The sequence below is a fragment of the Glossina fuscipes genome, unplaced genomic scaffold, assembly GCF_014805625.2.
Source record: "Glossina fuscipes isolate IAEA_lab_2018 unplaced genomic scaffold, Yale_Gfus_2 0, whole genome shotgun sequence".
NCBI lineage: Eukaryota > Metazoa > Arthropoda > Insecta > Diptera > Glossinidae > Glossina > Glossina fuscipes.
The window spans coordinates 28,056,866-28,079,865 of NW_023998414.1; the positions used below are offsets into that span (position 1 = coordinate 28,056,866).

The following is a 23,000-nucleotide window of genomic DNA, read 5'->3' on the forward strand; positions in this document are numbered from 1 at the left end:
GTGTCCGGATAGTTTAGGTATTCCAAAATTCGTCCGCATGTGTCTCCTCGATACCGTCTAATCAATTTTCCTTAAGTTTTCCATATTAATGCGTAAACAATCACAACATTTGAATAACATACCGCAGATGTTAAGTGTTTTACAAGTGTTTTGCTTTCTTATGTGTTACGGTCTATTTGTTTATTTATTAATTACAAAAAAGAAAGGCAAAAACAAAAAACCAAAGGAAACAAAAAGATGAAGAATTTAAAGAGCTTAAAAGCCTACAAATCTTTATTTCTTTTAAAACTTTAATGATTTTTGTGGTTCTTCTCAATCAATGATTTCATAAACGCGGTGACGCTGATAGATATAAAATGTTTCTTTCAAATTTTTTTTGTTTTGTTTTTTTTTTTTTTTTTTTTAATAACACATCACCTCATCTTCATTTTCAAAGTAACCAATTGTACAAAACTTGCCAATGTTTACACACACACACACACACACACACACACACAAATATTAATTGCATTTCTTGGTGATGTTAGAATTTCCGGATTTTTTTTTTAAGAGCATCGTGTAAAAGAAAACTAAGCATGATTTGGCCTTGGATATTCATTAACCTGAGTTAATGGGCCGTTTGAAAACATCACAAGTCACAAGCAAATGTTCAACTCATGTATCGGCTATCCACGCAAAATTTATAAATGATACTTTCGAACTCTTTGCAAGATCCGGATCAGATTCACTTGTAAGCGAATGTATGTACAGGTAAAAACACAAATAGGCAAATGCCCGGGGATGGAGATGAACGGCAGATAAATTGATTAACGGACAGGCAAACATATGAGCATAAAAAAGAAGACCATATAGGACAACGGCCGGACAAACATACAGAACGAGTGAATAGACGAATAAGTCAGGAAGCTGATGGATATATGTGCATGTAGACGAAAGAAAACTTTCGAAAAAAGGCAGGAAAGATTAAGTCCACAAGCCGAAACGAGCCTAAATAGAAAACGAACGGCATTTATTTTAATCGTTAGCTTATATCTTAAGCTCTCTTTAAGGGAATGTAATTGAAATGAAATGAAAGAAGAGGGAATGGGTTTATCTTCTTCTCGCATTCCATATGAAAGTCATCTTCTATAGATAAACTATCACAAGGTAGATAGAATAGATGGGCGAAGAATACGGAAATTTTTGTAAATCCAAGATTAATTTTAATCCTTCGTTCAAGTTGTTGAAGCCTTGACAATAATTCTCATAAATGAATAAATGAATGAATGAATGAATGAATGAATGAATGCATGAAAGCATGTGCTTCAGCTGAGAATTGAGAGATAATTTAAATATTAATGTTTAAATCTTTTAGCCAATTTGAACACTGCTAAGCAATGTTCAACAATGTTCAAATAAAAGGTTTATTAAAAGGCGCACCCCCCCCCCCCCCCCCCACTCATTCAATTGACAATTGCTTTTTGGGAAGCTTTTCTCACTCCATAGCATATATTTTGCTCCTGCCTTTATTAATAAATTTTGTCTGCTCTTTCTCAATATTGCCATGTTTTTTGAAAATTCGCCCAACTGCTGAATTTTTGTTTATAAATTATTTAGAAAAAAAGCAAAAATAAAAAAGAAGAAAATACCGAACGTTACGTCGAGTATATGTTGTAAAATGTGTAAATATCACATGAATAATTCTTGTTTTTTTTTTTTTTTTTTGTTCCTCTTCTTCTTCTTCTTCTTTTTCTGTTCTGTTAGTTATTTTTCTATCACATTCAAATGTCAAGTGAAATTTATCCAATTTTTGAATATAAAACACATGGCTTGGCCATCACTTTAGCCCACAAAGCTACAAAGCAAAACAAAGTAAAGCAAAGCAAAGCATAGCAATGCCATCGTATTGCCATCATGTGCCCCGATCTCTCATCTAAACAAACAACGAAATAAATTCAATCTAAAAACCTATACACATACACGCGTAGAGATTGTGAAAGCATTAAATTTCACCTCTTCATTGCAAGTGATCGAAAGACTATTGTACACATAAGTACATTACAGGCATGTGAAGGCATAAATATGAAAAGTTTTACATATTGATTTTCGGTTGTCTATACGAATGATTGCGTGAATGTATCAATCTATAAATAAATGTCCCGTTTTCTTATAAAAATCATTACATTTAGAGTGCAAGCACAAGAAAACTTGTATTACAGACTCTAACAGTGAATTGGCTCAAGACGAATTTTTTACTGCCGTCGTCTATTAAATTCCTAATAAAGCTTAATTTTCCAGAATGAAAATTATCATCGTTTTCTTGTTCCCCCTTTTTTTTGTTTTTTTTTTTTTGCTTCGGTTAAAAATTTAAAAATTTTGGTGAAAACCTATTCTACTACTATTCTACCACTATTTTCATACAAAGGCATACCTTTCGTAAAAGCCCTTAAATTGGATGTGTGTCCAAGACATCGCACGAGGTAATTCAAACTTAGAAAACTTAATTTACTTCCTTAAAAATCAGGTTCGGTCATAAGAAGCTACCAATTAGATTTTCCCTATGTATAAGGGCTTGTGCGTCATGATCACCCTCATATATATGTTAAGGCTTAAAAAATGGACTTGTGTTATCCAAATTTAATACCTTTTTTTTTTTTCTTTTTTTCAATTGCTACTATGGGCATTGGTCCATATTTGCTTGATTATAAAATATTAAAACTGAAACCCTTTTTCTCAAAGGCTTACTGTTCATGAGAAATCTTATATGGAGTGGGTTCCAAGACCCATTTGATTCGAACTGCGTCCACTTAATTTTTATTGTCAAATTTTCATCATAAAACATCAACAATTAGGCCTATAAGCAGTGGCATTCAAAAATAGACCCACGTGATCCATATTCAATAAGGTTGACTCTTTTGTCAATTTATTCTTATATAAATTACTATTAAGCTTATGATCATTAAATTCTTATTATTAAATCGTTATATAAAGATTCTGTTATCGTGGGAACGGCTACATGAGAAGGCGACATGCGTCGTGAAATTACAAAAATTGCAATATTTTTTGCCCATTACGATTCAAACTAAGACGTTGTATCGCGAGTGGATGAAAAAGTGAACTGATATGAGCCATTTTCAATAGAGTTCGTCCTTGGGTGGAAGCGCATTCATCAAAATGTCTTCAAAATTGCGCCCTATACAAATACAAAATATGAATACAAAAGAGAGACGGACAGACAAGCGTAGTTCGATAGATTAGAAGAGAATCGTTTTCTGAATCGATCGATAGAATAAAATGTAGATCTATATTAAGCTTCTCTGGGTGTTACACGTGTCCGCACTAACTTAATATATCCTACATCGCAATTAGTGTAAGGTATAAAAATGGCCGCATTCAAGTTGCCAACATTATCATACTCTACTGCAACGGCAAAGTTAGTATTTAGCCGCCTTTTGAAGATAGAACCAAAGTGGTAAGCATAGGCGTTTCAGACCCTCGATTGTGTTTATGCTTGCCTTGCGTTTTTGAATCGCAACACGAAATATTTTTAATAAATTTTCAATCAATATTTACTATGGTGTCAAACTCATTATAGATGTGACCGTGCATTGTTTATAAGTTAAGTTTTAGTTTGCGGACGACGGACAGGCTTTCATGCACCCCAGTTACAAACTGCATTTGCACTTGCATAAATCCTGGTCGCTGTCAAAGCAAATGTTGATATAAGGCCGTCCGTCGTTCCAGTCACTTGTCGATTGTCGATTATAATTAAAGTAAATATATTTATGTGTAATAATAGATTTAAGGACTCGTTATAGTCACTTCTTTGCTAGGCTTCGTGCAACGGTTTCCTGATAAAATAAATGAAAACTTAATTCTCATATCCCATTCCCACTGAGATCCATTGGTTTCGTAATTTGTATTCACTTTGTTTATTACGTGATTGATTTAAATGATTAAAATGATGATTTAATTAAATGGCAAACTTTCTAGACATAGAATCGAGTTTCACACGCACTACCACGAGCCATATTATCGTATAAATAAAAATTTATATATTGAGCTAATTGCAAAAACAAATAGAGAACCATACAAATAAAAGCACTGTACTGGCTCACGTCCCTCTATTAAAAAATGATTTTTCAAAGTAAGGTGGAATTTGTGCGGTGACCGTAAAATCGATCCGATCTGAACTATTGTGTCAAAACACTTAAAGTGTACGAAATTTCATCGAAATATTTTGAAAGCTACGATCTATATACAGAACACAATAACAAGTGAACGGACGTCAGACGGAGAGACGGACCGGTATTTAAAAATTTGGATTTCTCTCAACTCCTTCTAGGTGTTACGTGCGTCCTTACACACCTAATGTATGCTATACGGCAAGTGGCGTAGGGTGTAATAAAACAATTTGATTGCGTAGGAAGCTTTTAAATAATATTTCCGCATACACGTAACGAAATCATCGTAAGAGCAATTAAGAAAAGCCATAATATATTAATTGTTTGCTGAAGAAAGAAAGAAAAACAAACTTAAACACGAAAGAAAAACCAAGCGGCAAACTTTTTATTTACTCTCTAAGCACTATATAGGGCAATGTGTAACTAACGTTACGAAAGTAAACAAGTTCTCTTACATATTTAAGAATGAGTTCAATAAGATCGGAGTTATTCTCTATATACTTTTAGATTATTTTCCTTTTAATACTGTCGGAGTCAATTAAGTTTGACTACCGTAACTGTTCTCGTTTTATTGCAAATTCTTGAGACTCTTCTACATATGATACTTATTTTTGTATATTTATACTTGCAATACTTATATCAGGAATAAGCAAAGAAGAAAAAAAAATTTATTTTTATTTTCAATATCAGTAAAATATTATGTTTACCATAGGCTAACAATTCAAGGGTCGTGAGTTCGAATATAGCCGATGGCCTTAGATGCTTAAGACTTTAAGACTTTTGGTCTTCGAAATTATTTCTCTGACTAAATTAATAATAATAACAATAATAGAACTAACGTCAAACAGATTTGGATTTTAGAAATAGAATCCATGCCAAGTTATTTATATAATGAAAAGAGTATCTTACCACACACATCTTGTAGTAACATATTTAGATAGCAAAAGAGAATTTATTACACCCATCACCAAAGTATGAGAGCTATATTCATTTTGTCAAAATGTTTGCAACAATCAGAAAAAGAATTCAGCCATAGAATATATATATATATATATATATATATATATATAATATATATATATATATATATATATATATATATATATATATATATGTTTGATCAACATGAAATTCTGATTAGCCTCTGTGCACCTGTCCGCCAGAGTATCGTCTGTTGTAAAAATGAAGCAATCGAATTCAAATTTTGGCAGACACATTGTAACTCCTTGCGTACAGGTTGGTATTGAAAATAGGCCTAATCGGTTGAAGAACAAGCCACCTAAACTGAGAACAGCACTATTTTCTAAAAATTAAAAAAACCAATTGATTTTTTCCTTTTTGCACACTAACCTATAAAAATTTCAACGTAAGTTCTATGGGAAATTTTAAGAATCGAAAACTTTGGCCAAACTTATCCATAAAAAGTGGTGTAGCATAATTTCGTTACGTCGAGAAACAAGCAAGTCAAAAATTGCATGAAATATATACACACTTCGCCAATTTCAAATTCTGAATGCACCTAAGCGTGTCCGTCTGCTTGTCTATCCAACTGTCTCGAGTAGAGTTCTTCCATTCGCAAAAACGAAGGTATCGCCTACACATTTACAAACGGCGCACGTACGAAATGCAACAAAAACTGACAAGATCTTTGCTCCCGGGTCTTTTGCTCGTTACTCGTAAACTACAACAGATACGCTATAAAGTTTTTTTCTTACTTTTAATCTTGTTTAGGGCAACGGTGATGGGTATAAAAGATTCGGTCATAATCGGATATGATATTCTTACCGATTTCTGTTTTATATGTTAGAATAGTCTCGGAACAGTCTGCCTACCGATAAAGTGATCTTAAAGTTGTGAAGCGAAGTTATAGGCAATCAATGGGATAAGTTAGTTAGTTGTCAACAGAAATTTGAAATTGTTCAATAGATTTGTGAAAATAGCAAAATTATACTCAATTTTTCACATATAAAGATATAAATTCTCTGTTACATACACACACGTACACACACACATGCACACATGCACACCATCATTCATTCATGGAAATGTGTTAATTACACTTGTAAATGTTATTTCATTGGAATTGACCCGTTTTTTTTTTTTTACAGTCCGAGATCTATTGTGTATTTGTAAGCATTCTAACGATAAATATAGAAATGTCTTAAGAATTCAAATTGATTTTGTGATCATAAAACGGTAGCATGTTTGCACAACATGTCGCCTTAAAGAAAGGTTTCATAAATTTTCACCGTCTATTACACTATACTCGTTTACGTAAAGAGAAGAAAAATTTTTATCTTTATTTCGAAAACATTACATTAACCATAAAAAAAAAAAGAAAGAAAAAAAATACACGCACATACACACAAAGACGAGTCGGCATTTCTAATAGCACGACTTTGGCATTAATACAGCTTTTAAGGTTCCTGTTATCGATTGAGGAGTGAGACGATAAAACAGAACAGGACAAGACAGGTCTGAAAGAGAGAGAAAGAGAAAGAGAGAGAGAGAGATCAAAGTAGTTTAAACCGCCTCTAAACCGATTTTATGACACTTCTAATGATGTCTGATATAAGAACTCATTATACAAGCTATATTTGTGTCGTTTCAGTTGTTATTTCTATATTCGCCGTACACATACTTTTCCAACAGTTTGTAATTAGCTCCTCGGCTACCGGTTTATTACACTGCACGTACACTTTTCTATATTGGGAAAATAGATTATATTAGTATCGTAAATGTTTAATGTTAGACATGTTATTTATTTTTCTCTTCATATGCAAACACACACACACACACACACAAACAAACACTTATTCTATACATGTTTTCTTTTACCATTTAATTCTGAAATTTTGTCTCCAGGCCTTATAACATGTTTTGTGTCGAGTTTTGAAGTTTTCGAAATGTAAATAATTGCTTTTAATCTTAATGATACATACACGTATACATACATACGCTTAAATATGTTTAATGTTATGAATCTATTTAATTTTAAGAAATTATAAAATTTTCTTCGAATTTTCTTCTTCGCATCTCAAAGATTACGATTAAGAAATATGCTATAATGATAGGTATAAATAACATTTTATAATAATAAATAAACTACTAAGTTAAAATTTTATACAAATTTATTCGCTTTCGCATTAAAATCAACGAAAGAAATAAAAGTGATACTATATATGCAAAGTATATATATATATATATATATATATATATATATATATATGTCTTTCGTGCAAAAGTCAAGAATTATTAAATCGCATGTGCATTGCGTAATAGATTTAATGAACTTTGACGTTTTCCTAAGACGTTGCAACGTCACTACCATAACCGTAACCATTCCTTCTAAGCAAAAACTCCTGACACATCGTAGTTTTCTTAGGTCGTTAGGCGACAGAAAGAAATCACAAGCAGGCGCTGCCAGCTTTATTTTCTAGGCTCGTTTGCCAGGTCTACTTTAAACCGAAAATTTAAAGCACTAAAAATCTCTTGTTAATTAAAATCTTTAATGATTTCATTTAATACACATTTCGCACAATAAAACACGTCCTTGGTATGTGAAATGATTTTTAGACAAAAATATATTCAATTCTTATCAATTTTCCTCCACTCATATGCCCATTACAGCACAGTCCAATGGTACCGTCGAACTGTACAACTCAATCCAATTGAACCAATTTTTTAATGGAAAAATATATTTTTACTATCCGAACACACGCTAAGCACGGATGCCCAGTAGGATAATGTAGACCTTCATTTGGCTTAATGAGAGCTTCCGGGTTTTCGGATATGTTAATTGAACACGTGTAAAAGAATTGTGCTAGGGCACGATCCACCGTTAAATACCTTACACCAGCCAAGTCGATGTACCAAATTTGGTCATAATATCTGCAAAAGTCGTGACTTACAGGTTCATTACGAGAATGTCAGACGAACAAGGCAGACAAACAAGTTTAAATCGATTCTGAAAGGGATTCAGGAAGTGATTCGAGTATCGATCGGTATAATAAAAAGCGGCTTGTGCTCAAGTCCTTCTGGGTGTTGCACACATCCGCAAAAGCTTAACAAACCCTTGTACGATATGTGGCGTAGGATACAAAAAGGAAGAAACATACAATTTTATATATATTAGGTGATCCCGTAAAGCTTTTATTTTATGGATTCGAATTTAGTGCAAGTTTCGAAGAGAGCAATAAGCAGTCTTTTGCTTGGCATGAAATTATTTAAGTTTTCATAACTATCCGGAACGGAATGCGGTAAATAAATTAGCTTTGAAATGTGCCTTTATTAACGCTATCGCCTTGATCATCTTCCGCACAATATTTTTGGAACCGGGTCCGAAGATGTTCATGTTACAGATACGTGAGGTTGAACGAGTGACGTAATAAACGAAAACATCGAAGTTCGTAAGCAGTGAGGAAGATCCTTAGCCAACATTCTTATAACTCTTTGTCCATTTCGCGATGGCCTTCGGTATCTATTGGACTGCAGCATAGTCAGGTAGACAAGATGCGCGAATATCAACTCGGAGATCGAGGTTTTCAATCTTCATTGCGGTTCGACTATAGTTGGTGGCAGTTACATTGCGTAAAGTGGACTCAGTGCGTAAAAGCATAACACTTACCAATTGTGCACATGACGCACTAAGCTACGGACGTCGTTTACGATCTCTTTTGTCACTTCTTTCTAACCACACACCTTCCCTTGACTGATTGATCTCATATTAAACAAAAAAAAAAAAAGAAAAAAAAAAAAACCATCAGATAATCACGCTACTCCGATAGCAAAGTGCGTTAATGCTTCATTAGATCCTTCTAATAGTGTGCATGACATCCCATAAATGGCCAAATAACTAAATCACTAAATTATTGAACAAAAAAAAAAAAAGAAATGATTTCAAAAATTTTCAGTTTGTTTTTTAATAATTGTTTTTTAACTTATTTATTTTTCTCTTTATAAAATTTACTAAAATTTATTTTTCATTTTTAAATTATTTTGCAGCATACATGTTTTGCTTTTTTTTATTATTATTATTACTATAAACGCTTTACAATTAAAAAAAAAAAAAAAAAAAAAAAAAAAAAAAAAGAAGACTTATAACGAATTATTGTAGCAATTTTTATTTGTTCCATATGAGGCTCGTTTGCACACGCATACAATACACATATATAAATAGTTGAAAATAATAAAATAATAAAGAGAGAAAACATTGCAATTGTGTAATTAATTGAAAAAATTGCTAAAAAAAATTATTTTCAAATTTTTTTATATTTTTTTTTTTTTTTTTTTTTTTTTTTTTTTATTTTATTTTTACAAACAAACACGAAAACCAATGAAACGAATTTGCCGTAAAGATAACAGCAGCTTACAAATCTTAGGAAAGAGTGTACAAAAAAAAAAAAAAAAAAAAATACTTAAAAATTATTTTATTAAAAAAAAAAAAATTTTAAAAAAATGGTAAGAAAAATTAGGAAGAAACGAAAGGGGAAAGTTGCGTTCACCTCTGGGCGAACTTTAAATAGCTACCACTTTAAACGAATGGATAACGAATCGCGGCTTAGATCGTTTAGACCGCATTTCCATGTAAAATGATCACAACAAATATATTCAGGGGAAATTTTACTCTAACGTGTACGCTGAAACAATTCCCAAATTAGGTGAACGTGTATAGAAGGATTGAGATTTTTATGACCAATTGATGCCCGTATCGATAAGTAAAAATTTATACACACAAAGTGTCTTATTTTTGCATTTTTTATCGCAATTTTTGCAAAATTTGAAAATCATGCACTAAAAATGGACACATGGATCACGTTGTTCCTGAGCGCATTGATGATCGAAACTCTGATGAATATTTTTGCTTAATAAAATCAAAATGAAAAACATGTTCCCTTCTTTCGCTGGTGAATATAAAAATAAAATTTACAGTAAGTATTGCACAAAGGCTTTCGTTACATAATAGTGAAGGAAGAAAAAAAAAGAGAAGGAAGACATTAAAATTTCGATAAAAAATAGTGAGCCTACCAGCAGATACATGAATCTGATCTTCCTTGCCCCTAAATGTTAGTGTGAAAGAGATGATTATATGAATTTTGACCTGCTGAAGGCTTGATATATATATATATATATATGTAATGTAAAGAGATCTATATAGTACAATAGAGAGAAAGAGAAAGAGAGAAAGATAGATAGAGAGAGTAAAGGATTTTTAAATTTTAAAATACTTTTGCAGGTAAATTGATGAGTTTATTAAATAATTATTATTTAACTTTTAAACAACCTAATCATTTAAATAAAATGTTTATCTATATAACTATGCAACAAACAACCTAGAGGAGCCAAGGGTTTTTTGCTTAAGTCAGCCTGCCTCTCTAATACTAAGAAAACTGAGGATATGAGGTCTTAAACTGAGATAGCATTTGTGGAGATTTCGTTATATTGCTGTTGACTTTTCAGATTATTATTGTTACTATTACTATTACTATTATTATTATTATTATTATTATTATGATTATTATTCTTATGATTATTATTGGCTTTGTTGTTGTTTTTCATTAACATTGATCGATATACCTCGGAAAGTAAATTCCACATGGGAGTAGCACTAGGCGTAACAGAATTCTTATTATTTTCATTTTGACAAGCTGCCGCCGCCGCTGCAGCAGCAAACATTTGTGATTGCAACAATCTGAAATGATGCTGTTCGGGGCTGAGAGGTGAGTGATGTCCTGTTATAAAATCCAATTGGGATTTTTTAATATGTTGTTGCGTCATCGACAAGTCAAGACAATTGTGTCTCATCGTTGAATTTTCATATTCATCGATATCGTTTTCCATTTTTATTGTAACCGGCGAAATTGTGCCGCAAGACATTTCCTTCTCACACGAATCGATTTTTCTTTTACCCAAAAGACTGTCCATTGAAAAGCTGTGAACTGGCTTTAGAGGTAATTTCTCGTTTAAAGGCGCTGCGGTAAGCTCAGCGGAACGCTTATTTAAACTAAAGTCTAAAGGTTCATTAGAATCGTCACTTTGTGGTTGTTGGACTAGGGTTTTTGTATCTTCTAATTCGTCCCGTTCTTCTTCTTCATCATCATCATCTTCTTCTTCTTCTCGTTCCCCCTCTTCAACCGAAACCGAAATATGCTCATCGGTTTGTTCTTCCTCAATTATGTCACGACAATAATCATCCATATCGCTATGGCTCCCCGATTGACTAGTATTTGAACCTTGAACATCTAATATATAGCTTTCGTCATCGTCGTTATCGGAAGCATTTGAAGTGCCACTCGAATGCGTAGTCATTGTCGATTGTCTATTGGGGACAATCAAACGCTCTGGATTACTGCTAAGCATATGCTGAAAACTTGGCGTAGTTGTAGCGAATTCACTAAACATGGCAGCAGGATGAGGTGCAGGCACAAATCCAGCGGCATTAGACGGTATAAGGCCAGGGAAGGCAGGCATTGTGGTAGCTCCGGTCATTAAGGCAGCAGGCGGCAAGGGAAACACGGGAAATTGTTGAGCCGTTCGACCATCATGTGGCGATATTTTGCGCCTTATATGCGGTGAATGCAATTTGGGATTCGGATTTGCGCTATGACGATTCCGCGAACGCCGTGACGAGAAGACCATATTACAACCCTCAACCGTGCATTTGTGCATCTCACGCAAGTGCACCGCCGAAAAATGTATTTTTAGAGCTCCTTTATCGCAAAACGTTTTCAAACATATCGAGCACTGAACACGTTTCTTGCCGGTGGCAGGATTTATAAATTGACCGCCCATATTAATAGGTGGAGAACCCCAACGTTTCGGTTTACTAAGTGCTGTCGAACAGTGGGACACATTTGGTGATGTAGCTGGTGAGGTAGAGGCCGATGTCGACGATAAAGCCGCTGTCGCCGTTGGATGACCCAATAAATAAGCAGGCGGCATAAAAGCAGTCATTAAATGTTCCATATTAAAAATGGAAGCCGTTTCGCTTAATAAGACGTTAATAAAAATCTGTAATCGACAAAAGAGAGAAGAGAACAGTACGAAAAAAAATCAATAAAAATATTTAAAGGTGACAAAAACTGAACATAAATCTTAGTTATATATATATATATATATATATATATATATACATGAATACATATAATTGAAATTTTCCCCTTTATTATTTGGTTGAAAAACCATCATAAAAAAGGATTATCTTGAGCAGTTTTTAAAAAAGATTTTATTACTGGTCTTGTTGCGTTGTTTTCGACTTTTTTCCAAAGCGTTTGTAAACAATTTCCATTCAATTCATAGTAAATTGTATTTTATGTGAAATTTTTTTCCGTTTTTTTTTTTCTTTTTTTGTTTTTTTTTTGTTTTTTAGAAAATCATAACTCAAAGCTTAAGAGAAAGGCTTTGATAGTTTTACAACCCGTACTATATTTTATGATCATTAGCGATTGAAATGAACGAAATAATATAATTTGAAAACGTTTGATTTAGCGTGAAATTCTCCCTATCTCGTTTCCCCTCATTGTCTGGTGCATGGTAACCTAAGACTCTATACCATCACCCTCTGAGCCTAATAACTCGGCGATTATGCACAAAACTACGTTGACCGAGACAGCTAGCATACGCTAATAGCCGGCCGCAAATGGTACACACAAACATAAAGACATAAAATTGGATTTAAAGTCTCTGTTTCTTTTATTAGTTGATTTGTCCTTCGGCGCAAGAAATAATAGGCCGATGATATATCGTACAACTTACAACACTGTTTATTAGCGTAATAAAGAGGAAAAAAGAATTTCAAAACAACTTTTGAATTTTTTTGTTTTTTAATAAAAAAAAATATTTATTTTTGTTTTTTTTTTTTTTTTTTTTTTCTCTTTGCCTAAATCTGTTTATAAGCAAGCTGATAATGAAATATATTTAAATATTTTTCGATTTTTTCTTTTTAATATCCATCAGCCAAACGAAACGAAATAAAGTGTTAGTAACGCGTGCTACAAGCATCTATGTATGGATTCGCTATGAAAAAAATATATCCGAACGATAAAGGGATGGCAGTCAAGCGGGTCTATTCCACTAGACAGAAAATACCGGAATACTCTAGGCCGACAAGCGAAAGATACCCTTATAGGAGCGGAATTCATACCAAGCAACACTTGCAAAAAAATGGATAATTGAAGCCGAAAGGCTATATAATAGATTTTGTATTACTTGGATTGGATTCGAATTTGCCTTTGACTTCCTAACCCTCTTCTTTTTATTATTCGTTTATTATATTGTATGCGACTTAACCTTATTTCACAGTACACATGAATTGCAATAATTTTGTGTTTACTTTTTATATTAAAACAAATGTTTCGGGTAAAATGGATGAATTTTTCAACCGATTAAAATGTCAAGTTTTTATTGTTGCTTTACTCTTCGAGAAAACATTTTTACAGGTAAGAAAGCTGTTGTTCTTGCAATGATTCTTGGTTACGCGTAACCTTACCCGTAAAGTATTTTCCCTAATTCGTTGTTTTTTAAGCTCTTGTAGGCTAGCTTGTAACCTCTCTAAAGATTTTAGTCTACGGCCATCAATTACTACTGTATATATACTCATATAGGTGGCAAACTTTAATACTCTACTATAACTTTTGCGATCGTAAAGATTCCAACAATAAAGGGCAAGTGTAAAAGTCTCTGAGGAAATTCGAAAGATGAAAGCTCTTGAAATATGATATACGAGCTTGGCAAGGCGTTACACCGCTACTTTCATCGTGAAGTTAAGCTTTTCAGCTTGCGAGTAGTTTGGCAAAAACACGAAACGCAGGAAGATTTACTTTCGTCGCTTAAGTCGAGTGTTCTTATATACTTCTTGTATTGTGGTATTCAAGATACCGGTCGGAATTTCGGAGACTTCTCAATGAAATTCCGTGTACCGACATATTTTAGCCCAAGGATCAATGCAATTGAAAATGAGTCGGACCGCAGCTATTTTTCGACCGCTTCGCATACATAATGCATTATTGTGAAAAGCCGGTGTATGTATAACTGTATTAAACAAAGTTGTGCAGGGCATTTAACAGTAGACACTAGTCCATTATAATGTTTTCACTTGTTTTCCGCTTGTTTTTTTTTTTATTGAAAGTGCTAACCGGAGGCGCGAATGGTAATAAGGTGCCTTCTGACTATGGCTGTGTTGGAGAAAAAGAAAAGACTATCATGCCCTAAGTACCTTGAAGAATACCGTCTTCAATGCGATATATATTCTTGATTGTCCCTCTGTTCCCTAGCAACCGATATCATCGCGATAGCAAATATCGGAAAGAAGAGCTGAAATTTTACATATAATATATATATATATATATATATATATATACGCTCAATTGATGGTAATAGGTCAAGTTTGCAAAGCACTCTGGAAAGCAATTTTGAGAGCTAGCTAAAGAACTCAAGAGAAGCATGCTACGTGATGTCACGTCATATCGTAACTCATGAAAAAGGTTTGTCATCTTTAAGGTGAAAGGCGTATAAAATACCCTCAAAGGTATTTCTTTTTTTTTTACTTTTTCATGTATGCAATATATACATATAAATATATATATTTATAAATATATATATATATAGATGCTACGGTCAAAAAGTGCGATCCAAGTCAAAATTAACCTATTTTTCTTTATGTCTGCGTCTCTTTGCACTATACACTTTTGGCTTTGTTTTGATTTTCTAAAGGAAATGATGTAATCTAATGTTCGAAGTAATGCTTTTATTTTTTTCTACTTGTCAAAGTAATCAGTTTTATTTTAATTATTAACATATGACAACGCAAAACAGCTTGCTTGTGTTGTGCTGTGTTGTTTTTTTTTTTTTATGGTAGACGTAGATTTTGTTCGTGCGTATGCCTGTGTTTACGCTTTAGCCAAGAGCACAAGCTCTTAGATCTACAACTGATACTTAAAACTGTCAATCAAGATTAACTAAATGAGGTTTGGATTTTTCTTCTTTTCTTTTCTTTTTTTTTTTTTTTTTTTTTGGCCATTTTTTAAATAATTTTTTAGAAATATACATAAAGTTGCGAGAAAAAAACGAGGAAAAAAAAAAACAAAAAACCTTTAATTGTTAATTAATTAGACGCAAATTTTAAAACGATTTTTTAAGCTGAATTTAACTAAAATATAAAATGTATTTAAAATAATTTAATTGAAATTCAAGTAAACACTGAAGGCTTTTCAAAAGATCTTTATTTAATTTTTAGTTTCTCTTCGCACACCCATCCGGTTTTCAAATGGCGACTTAAGTGCGCTAACGTTTAGACTATTAAAGCTATATTGGGTGAAAAATGGCTTAAGACTTTTTAAATTGACATACATGTGTAACGCAGCAATGCATACAGAGGAAGATGTACATACATGTGAATAAATCTTGAATTGTCTCTCAATAAATTATTGGTGCATCCAACCAGCCGAGTATACAGAATAAATATATCCTATCGATAAAAAAACATGGCGATGACTGAGAAGGTTTAAAGAAACTTGAGAATAGGGCTATATTCTACAATATTGAGAATAGGTTCTGTTATCGGACGGACACTTATCAAGAATGAATTTCATATGAGAATTGATACCATATAGAAATCATATGGATTCGTCAATAGTGGCGATATCTATATCTTATGCTACGAACTTATTATACGGCTGAGTTTATGATATTTTATTCAGTCTCTTGATTATCTACCTAAGTAAATTCCTGACCATAAAAGACTACTACGGTTAACATATCCATCCGTTTCTTCATCTTGGACAAAGATGATATTTGTAGATAACAGATTCAATGCGTGTTGCATTGATCGGTAAACGCCATCGATTCTTAATCTTGTTAACGCCTAGAATTTTTCTAAACTAATACGTTCATCTTGCATTAAGCAAGTGGGTACAAATAATTATCACAACCGTACAAATATTGTCGCGTCATAAAATCACAGGAACGACTTTTATATATCATAGATGTTGATTAACTATCTACGATGCCCTGAGGCGATTATGGTGTAGTTGTTTTTTTTTTTTTTTTGCTATAAAAAAAAGTTTCAACATTTTTATGAAAATTTAACTGGAATTGTAAGTTTGCCCAAAAGAAGCGACGAAACGCGGAAGTCATATACTCATTAATTTCTTTTTTAGATGAATTAACTAAACATTAGATCATTGAGAAATTGTAAAATTTTTCTATACTCTTACGTTATATTAGTTATAATAATAATATATCAAAAGAAGAAAAAAGTAAACAAAACATGATTAAACTTTTTTTTCTTTTTGTTTGTTTGTTTGTTTTTTTTTTTTCTTATTTCAGGCCACAAACGTTATCATAATGAAAACATAAAAAGAAACAAAACTTCAAAAATTATATTGAGTGGTGATTCAAGGTTAGTTAAAAGTTTTAAGTTAACTTACTTTTTTATGATATATTAACGGCTTTTATGAGGGAATAACGTAGTGTGTTTGGCTCTCTTAGCTAAAATTGTGAAAGGATAAGCATTTTGTAAGCTCAAAGTGGTCGCATTAGTTGCAGTAACCTATCGCACCTTACACAAGGACTCGAGTAAGTTCTTTGTCAATATTCTTGTAGACTGACTGCAGATTGATTATTTTTTTGATGTTTTATCATAAAAGAACTGTCACGTTGCCGTCCGAACTAATCTCATTTCCTCGGGATGATTCAGTAATTGTTCATTTATTGAATTGGTTGGCTGACTACCTTTCGTTGTTAGGCAAAGCGAAAGCTCAATGATTTACTTGGGGTTCAAATATCGCTTTCCGACTTTGATTCTACTTTGTTTCAATCTATACCTGTGTGTGGCTCTGTTCTTTTGTTCTTTTCCATTGAAGTCATCACATTCAGGTTATCGCTCTATACGACTTCTCTTGCGCGAAAAAAATGTATTTTAAATGAATTTTGTTAAAACCAAAAATTTTATTAAAAGTTTTCAACGACACACAAAGCGATCTTTCCATATATGACAATATCACTAAACATAGATACACAGATATAGGTGACAATTATTGAATCCACTACAGAAAAAAGCAACAAGATTTCGTAAATTTGTTATTGAAAATGCGAAAAAGATTATAAAACTATGCAATAACGTGGAACTAATGCAAAAACAAATTTGTCTAGATTCGCTACCTCTAGGTGTCTACTATCATATTCCGCTGCTGAGCACTGCCGCTGATATGAATGTAAAGTAACTGTTTGTTACTTAAAATGCAAAAATATTGAAATACTTGAAGTTATTCATAAATCACATACGAAAACTAATCTCTTAAATTCTGCGCTTCCAATGTGTCAGTACATGCTGAACATTGCTGCAGGAAGATATGCTCCCAAGAAAATTATGCAAAGTCCATTTAGATGGTTATCATTGGTTATCAATTTACTTAGCGTTACACTACTCCCTACAGTCAATGTAAAGCAGAAATTGATTGCTTTCAGAGAAAAATAAGTTGCTCATGAACCATAAAGAGCTAAATCGATCACCTGAGCATTCCTCAACATAACTACGGCTGTATAGTCGCATATCGGATATCTCCTACTGTCGAAGAGACTAAAATCTAGTCTAGTTTTTATATTGGAGATTTAAAAAAAAAAAACAAAGCGCAAAAAAAACGAAGAAAAATATTCAAAATACATGAAAAAAAATTCTCCATAAGTTCAAGATTAACGTGACAGCGGCAAACACTTGCTGCTGCTAAGTAGTATCGAAATAAGAATAGATTTTGGGTTCACTTGCTACAAACACTAAATTTAGACTCTATGAGGTATGGACTGTCATCCTTCCAGTGTTAGTAACATCATTACAGCTCTAGTTTGTAAAAGTCTTTTATTCTATATACATATATATGTTTAAATGAGTAATTCTTACACTAAATAAAGAGAATATCTAACCGATAAATAAATTATTGAAAAAGTTTACCGAAAATCGAAATATTCTTAGGCGGACTTATGAAACCCTTGAGTGTGTCGAACGCTGTCACTCTTGCGTTTAGAAAATTTACAAAAATGTTTAGGAGGATGTGCTTTTCATAGTGCTAAAGCCTCGTGTAAAATAAATGACACACTAAGCCATAGTGTGTGCAAACAATAATTGCTTTCATACACACAAATTTTAGCGCACAATTTATGAAAAACCGAAAACCTTGTCTTAATCATTCCTTATAATCCCCATCCGCCTCAATCTTTTGAAATTTATTTCAGAGAATATTTACAAATTTTATTAAAGCCGCCGGTAGGTAGTGAGCAAAAATATTTTTCAACCGACGGTGTTTTTTTGTTTTGTTTTATTTATTATTGAATTGTAATTTACTTACACTGATAAGAATTGAAGAAAATTGTTATAAAAATAATTTTTTTCCTTAAATGACGATTCAAAACACGATTATTTGGAAGGTTTCTTTCAAAAACAAAAGAATTTCTTTTTTAATATAGAAAATTCATTTTACATTTTTTTTTTTTTTTTTTTTTAACACATCTTCTATACTGTTAAGTAATTTTATAATAAAACCAAAGAATCCAATTTGTATATTAAAAATATTTAAATTCTACGCTTTTACTTTATTACACGACTGTAACTTTTTTTTTTTTTTTCTTGTTATTTATGTATTTCTTTTTTCACTTTTCACACTTCTGCGCGTATGTCTATATCTGACTATGTCGTGGGTGACACTGACAGTGCCACACAATTCAATGAATTTGTGGTAGAGAATGATGTTCGCTTATAGAGTTGTTGTGATGGTGGCGATGGTGCATTACCACTACCACTACTACTACTACTACTGCTGCTACTACTACTACTACGATTGCTCTAATGATTGTATTGTTTTTGTTGTTTTTTTCCTTTATTTGGCGACACTTGATTCTATGTATTATAACTATATTTAAATGTTCATACAATGATATAAGAAAAAAAAAACATCTCTTTGTCTCTTATGTGTATTTTCTAAACAAAAAAAAACAAAAAAAAAAAAAAAAAAAAGAAACACGTAAAAATTTCATTCTCTTTATTTTGTTAGCTGAGCTCTCCGCATTCATATACATTTATAAGATACGCACAAGACGACAAGTTCAACTCAACTGCCCACAAATGTCTCCAGCGAGTGACAAGCAACTTCGGGCTCTAAAGCCATTGTCTATATTAATACTAATAATAACAACAACTGCACCATCAGTATCAACAACACCAGAATATTATAAAACAGTATTCACGTATATGCCTTATATATAATGCCGGGAATAAGAGTGTATTTGTGGGTTTATTATTTTTGTTGTTGTTATTGGTGTTGTTGTTGTTGCTTTTTCTTATTGTATATGAATATTTTTGTCTCTTGCCTTTCGCACTAAGCATTTTAAGGCATAAAGAAAAAAAAAAAAACAAATAGAAAAGACACCACTACGCTCAATTTTAGTTATATACACTACACGTATGGGATGGCTATACTCTCTCTCATTCATTCTGTTCGTTGCTATACGTTATTCGAGTGCCGTAGCCGTAGTAACAATATCTGTAAAGGTATGAGTGCAATATTGGCGAGTGACATTTCTCTTTGTCACATAGCCTCCTATCTGCTTATATACAAAACCTTTTATGTCATAAAAAATAATAGCCAACTATTTCTATATAAGTGCACAGGGGAGAGTATACGTTTAATGGATTGCCGCATGCATACTTTTAAGAGTTATTTTCATTTCTTTCTCTTTCGCATTTTACTCTTTGAATTACTCCAGTATATGTTATTAATGAATTTGTGAGCAAATCGTTTTAGAAGGTTGAGTTTAAAGAGCCTCTATATACGCGTTTACGTTTAAAAGTCGATAAAGCGGTTATTGTGTTGGTTGTGCGGTTATTTTGTGTGTGAATCTTAAATTTTCAAAAATACACTTTAAAGACATTTAACTATATTTTAAAAATAATTTAAGAAAACTTCTTACAAACACAAATTCAATTTATGTACTCACAGGCAACTGCTAAAAGTCTAAATAGTCCTATTTATCATTTGCGCTAATTAATTTGACAGATATATGTGAAACAATTATATATTATTAATTTATTATATTTTATCCTTTTTTTTGTTTTTTTTTTTTTGCTCAACAAAATATATGTTAATACGACTTTGTTCTGAACAGTTACACTGTATACATTACTAACATTATATACATTACTGACTAAGCAATTGCTCCATATCGCTCCCAGTAAGAGAGGTCAAGTAATCCGATTTAAGAAAATTGAAAACGTTTTATATCAAATTCATGTTCTATGCAAAGTTTTGAAGAAACACGCGCTTAACATGAGCTATTCAAGTTCTACTTCCATCTCTTAATGACTATTGACAAACTTCGAATACGTCTGTAGTCGCAGCAAGAATTGGTTAAGTTATCTTCAGCCCGGAGAACAGGTTGATTTTGCTCTTTTGCGAATACCTAAATAAAAAATAGAAATAGAGAAGATAGTAAGTAAGTCTCGATTTGCAATGAACACTAGCAATTTGGATTTATGAAGCGACCCGAATAATGACGCGCTTTGACTCGATTTCGTAGCTTATGCTAATCAAAAGTGCATGCAATCTGTAGCAGATACGGGCAAGTTTGGCAAGGTGGCTGTGATCAGCCCAACCAATACCGGAGGCATTATTTACATAGTTGTGAGATAGGCTACGACTTATTCAAACGGGAAAGTTTGGTTCATCGTCGTTCTCTCACTTTTGGCTCTGCATGTGCAATAGAAGCCCCTAAGCGATGTGAATTTGTTGTACCTACTGAGGGATACAGGCGATCGCTTAAATTTAGTTCATAGGCCGCCCGTCTGTCTGTCTGTCTAATTGACTGTGTTGTGTTGTTGTAAGTTGTTTCGTTTATTTGCACATCGTTACCACCATTTATATGTCTACCTGTCTTTACCGTACCGCCACCTATCAGTAGGCGTGCTATTTTCTTGTCTGCGGTTTTAAAACAATTACTACGATGCCCAAACTTTGTCTAGGCTATTGGACTTCCTTTTAGCTACTCTCCCTCTGCCTTTGTCAGGGCGAGAGGATAGCATCTGTGTTAGTTCAGATTCATTTACAATCGACAAAAATTTTAAATTTCCAAGTGTGCTTAGTGCATTTACTTATTTTATATAATAACTTCCCCAAATACCACAAGAAGTCTGACGGTGTTTGACCTATCGATTCTTTCAAAAAATCTCCTCGGGGAAGTGTATGCTACTTTACGTTCAAGTCCAGACAGAAAGAAAGCACGTAACTAACATAAGTGCCTGGATCTCGTATAGGCTTGGACCGCTCCTTTACAGGTCGTTGTAAAGTGCCCTATAGGGATAGCTGGTATTAATTTCAGATCTGTCTTTAAAAAGGATATAAGTACTCGTGCTTCTGTCGGATAATAATATATATTTCAGTTTATGACTTTGTCTATACTTCTACACTCTTGCTTTTAGCGCTTCTGCTGCCACTTTTTTGAGTGAAATATATCAATGCAGTTGCTTTGACAGAAAGTCGGTTCAGCTATTTTTGGGCATTAATATTTCTTGGCAGAAAACACAGCTTTAATCGGTTACTTTTTTAGAACCAATTAAACAATCGGGTCTTCCAAGTAACTAAAGTGTCGAGTAACTCAACATTAAATGTCTGGCGTTCAAAAATGTCAAAAGTATAGGCCTAATAACCTAAAGTTTTAATGTGTAAAAGGTGAGTAAGCGGCGCGGAATATGTGTTCAAAGTCTCGAGATGGTATCAACTCCTTAAGCTATTGTAGGCTTATATGCGTGTAGATTAGTTACATTTTGACACTTCATGTACGGATTTATGGAATCAAGCAAATGAAGCTTCTTACCAACGACGGAAAAAAAAAAGGAAAAAAAGACAATTTCACAAAGTTTTGCGGATAGAATGTTGAGACAAGCTAATGCGGTAACAAAACTATTTTTACCTTTACTGTTAGTTTGCGTCGACACTAGAGCTGCATTTTAATTGAGTGTAAGGTGTTGCTTCTGTTCTTCGGACCCCATAAGAGTATTTATCTTAATTGCTTACATTATTAGTAATTTATTCACTAAGCGTAGCTATTAAATAAACGTTTGTGTATAAATTTTTGTGCATGCAAATATATAATCACGCACGCACATATTCATGCTAACAATATATATAACGATAACATACGATACATACATATTCATATGAATAGGTTGGTCTTATGTGCAATTTTATTATCTCTCAATCCTTATGGATATGTAGACCTACATACATATATATATATATATATATATATATATATATATATATATAGTTGCATAAAAGTTTTATATAAAACCAGATTTCTTTTGTCAACTCATCCAAAAATATGAGAAAAAAACATGCCAAATTAAAAAAAAAAAAAATTGTGCTAAACTGCTATTGGTGCACAACATTAATATACTCTGCTACGAACAACGTCCAGTACATGAATATATATATATATATAGATATATATATAGATATATATGTATGCATATGTATGCAGAGTGAAAAATTTCCAACAAAATGTCACAAAGAAAACTACCAACAAAATAAAAAGGCAGACAACGTCGATAAGAGTGAGCGAGCGAATATCAAATAAGACCAGCAGATAGGAGAGAGTGAAACATCAAATAACGGAGACATAACAAATGACATTTTTTTTTTTTTTCTTTTAACAACGAAGGAAAGAAAACGATAGAAGAGCACATATACATAAACAACTAACGTTTTACTTATCAATGTATGGGTAAATGAAGAAAAACCATAAGCATATAGAGTAGTGCAGTGCGCAACATATAGTCACACAGTGGGAGAAATG

General features: G+C 32.7%; 1 protein-coding gene across 1 annotated transcript; it reads right to left on the minus strand.

Annotated features, from left to right (window-relative positions):
* Positions 1 to 10,426: 10,426 nt before the first annotated feature.
* Positions 10,427 to 18,645, minus strand: LOC119643535 (protein disconnected). The gene is made up of 2 exons (XM_038042918.1): positions 18,503 to 18,645; positions 10,427 to 12,173 (listed from the first exon to the last, which is right to left on the minus strand). Exon 2 carries the CDS (start codon positions 12,126 to 12,128, stop codon positions 10,569 to 10,571), a length of 1,560 nt encoding a protein of 519 aa, XP_037898846.1. The 5' UTR covers positions 12,129 to 12,173; positions 18,503 to 18,645; the 3' UTR covers positions 10,427 to 10,568.
* Between the last annotated feature and the right edge of the window lie 4,355 nt (positions 18,646 to 23,000).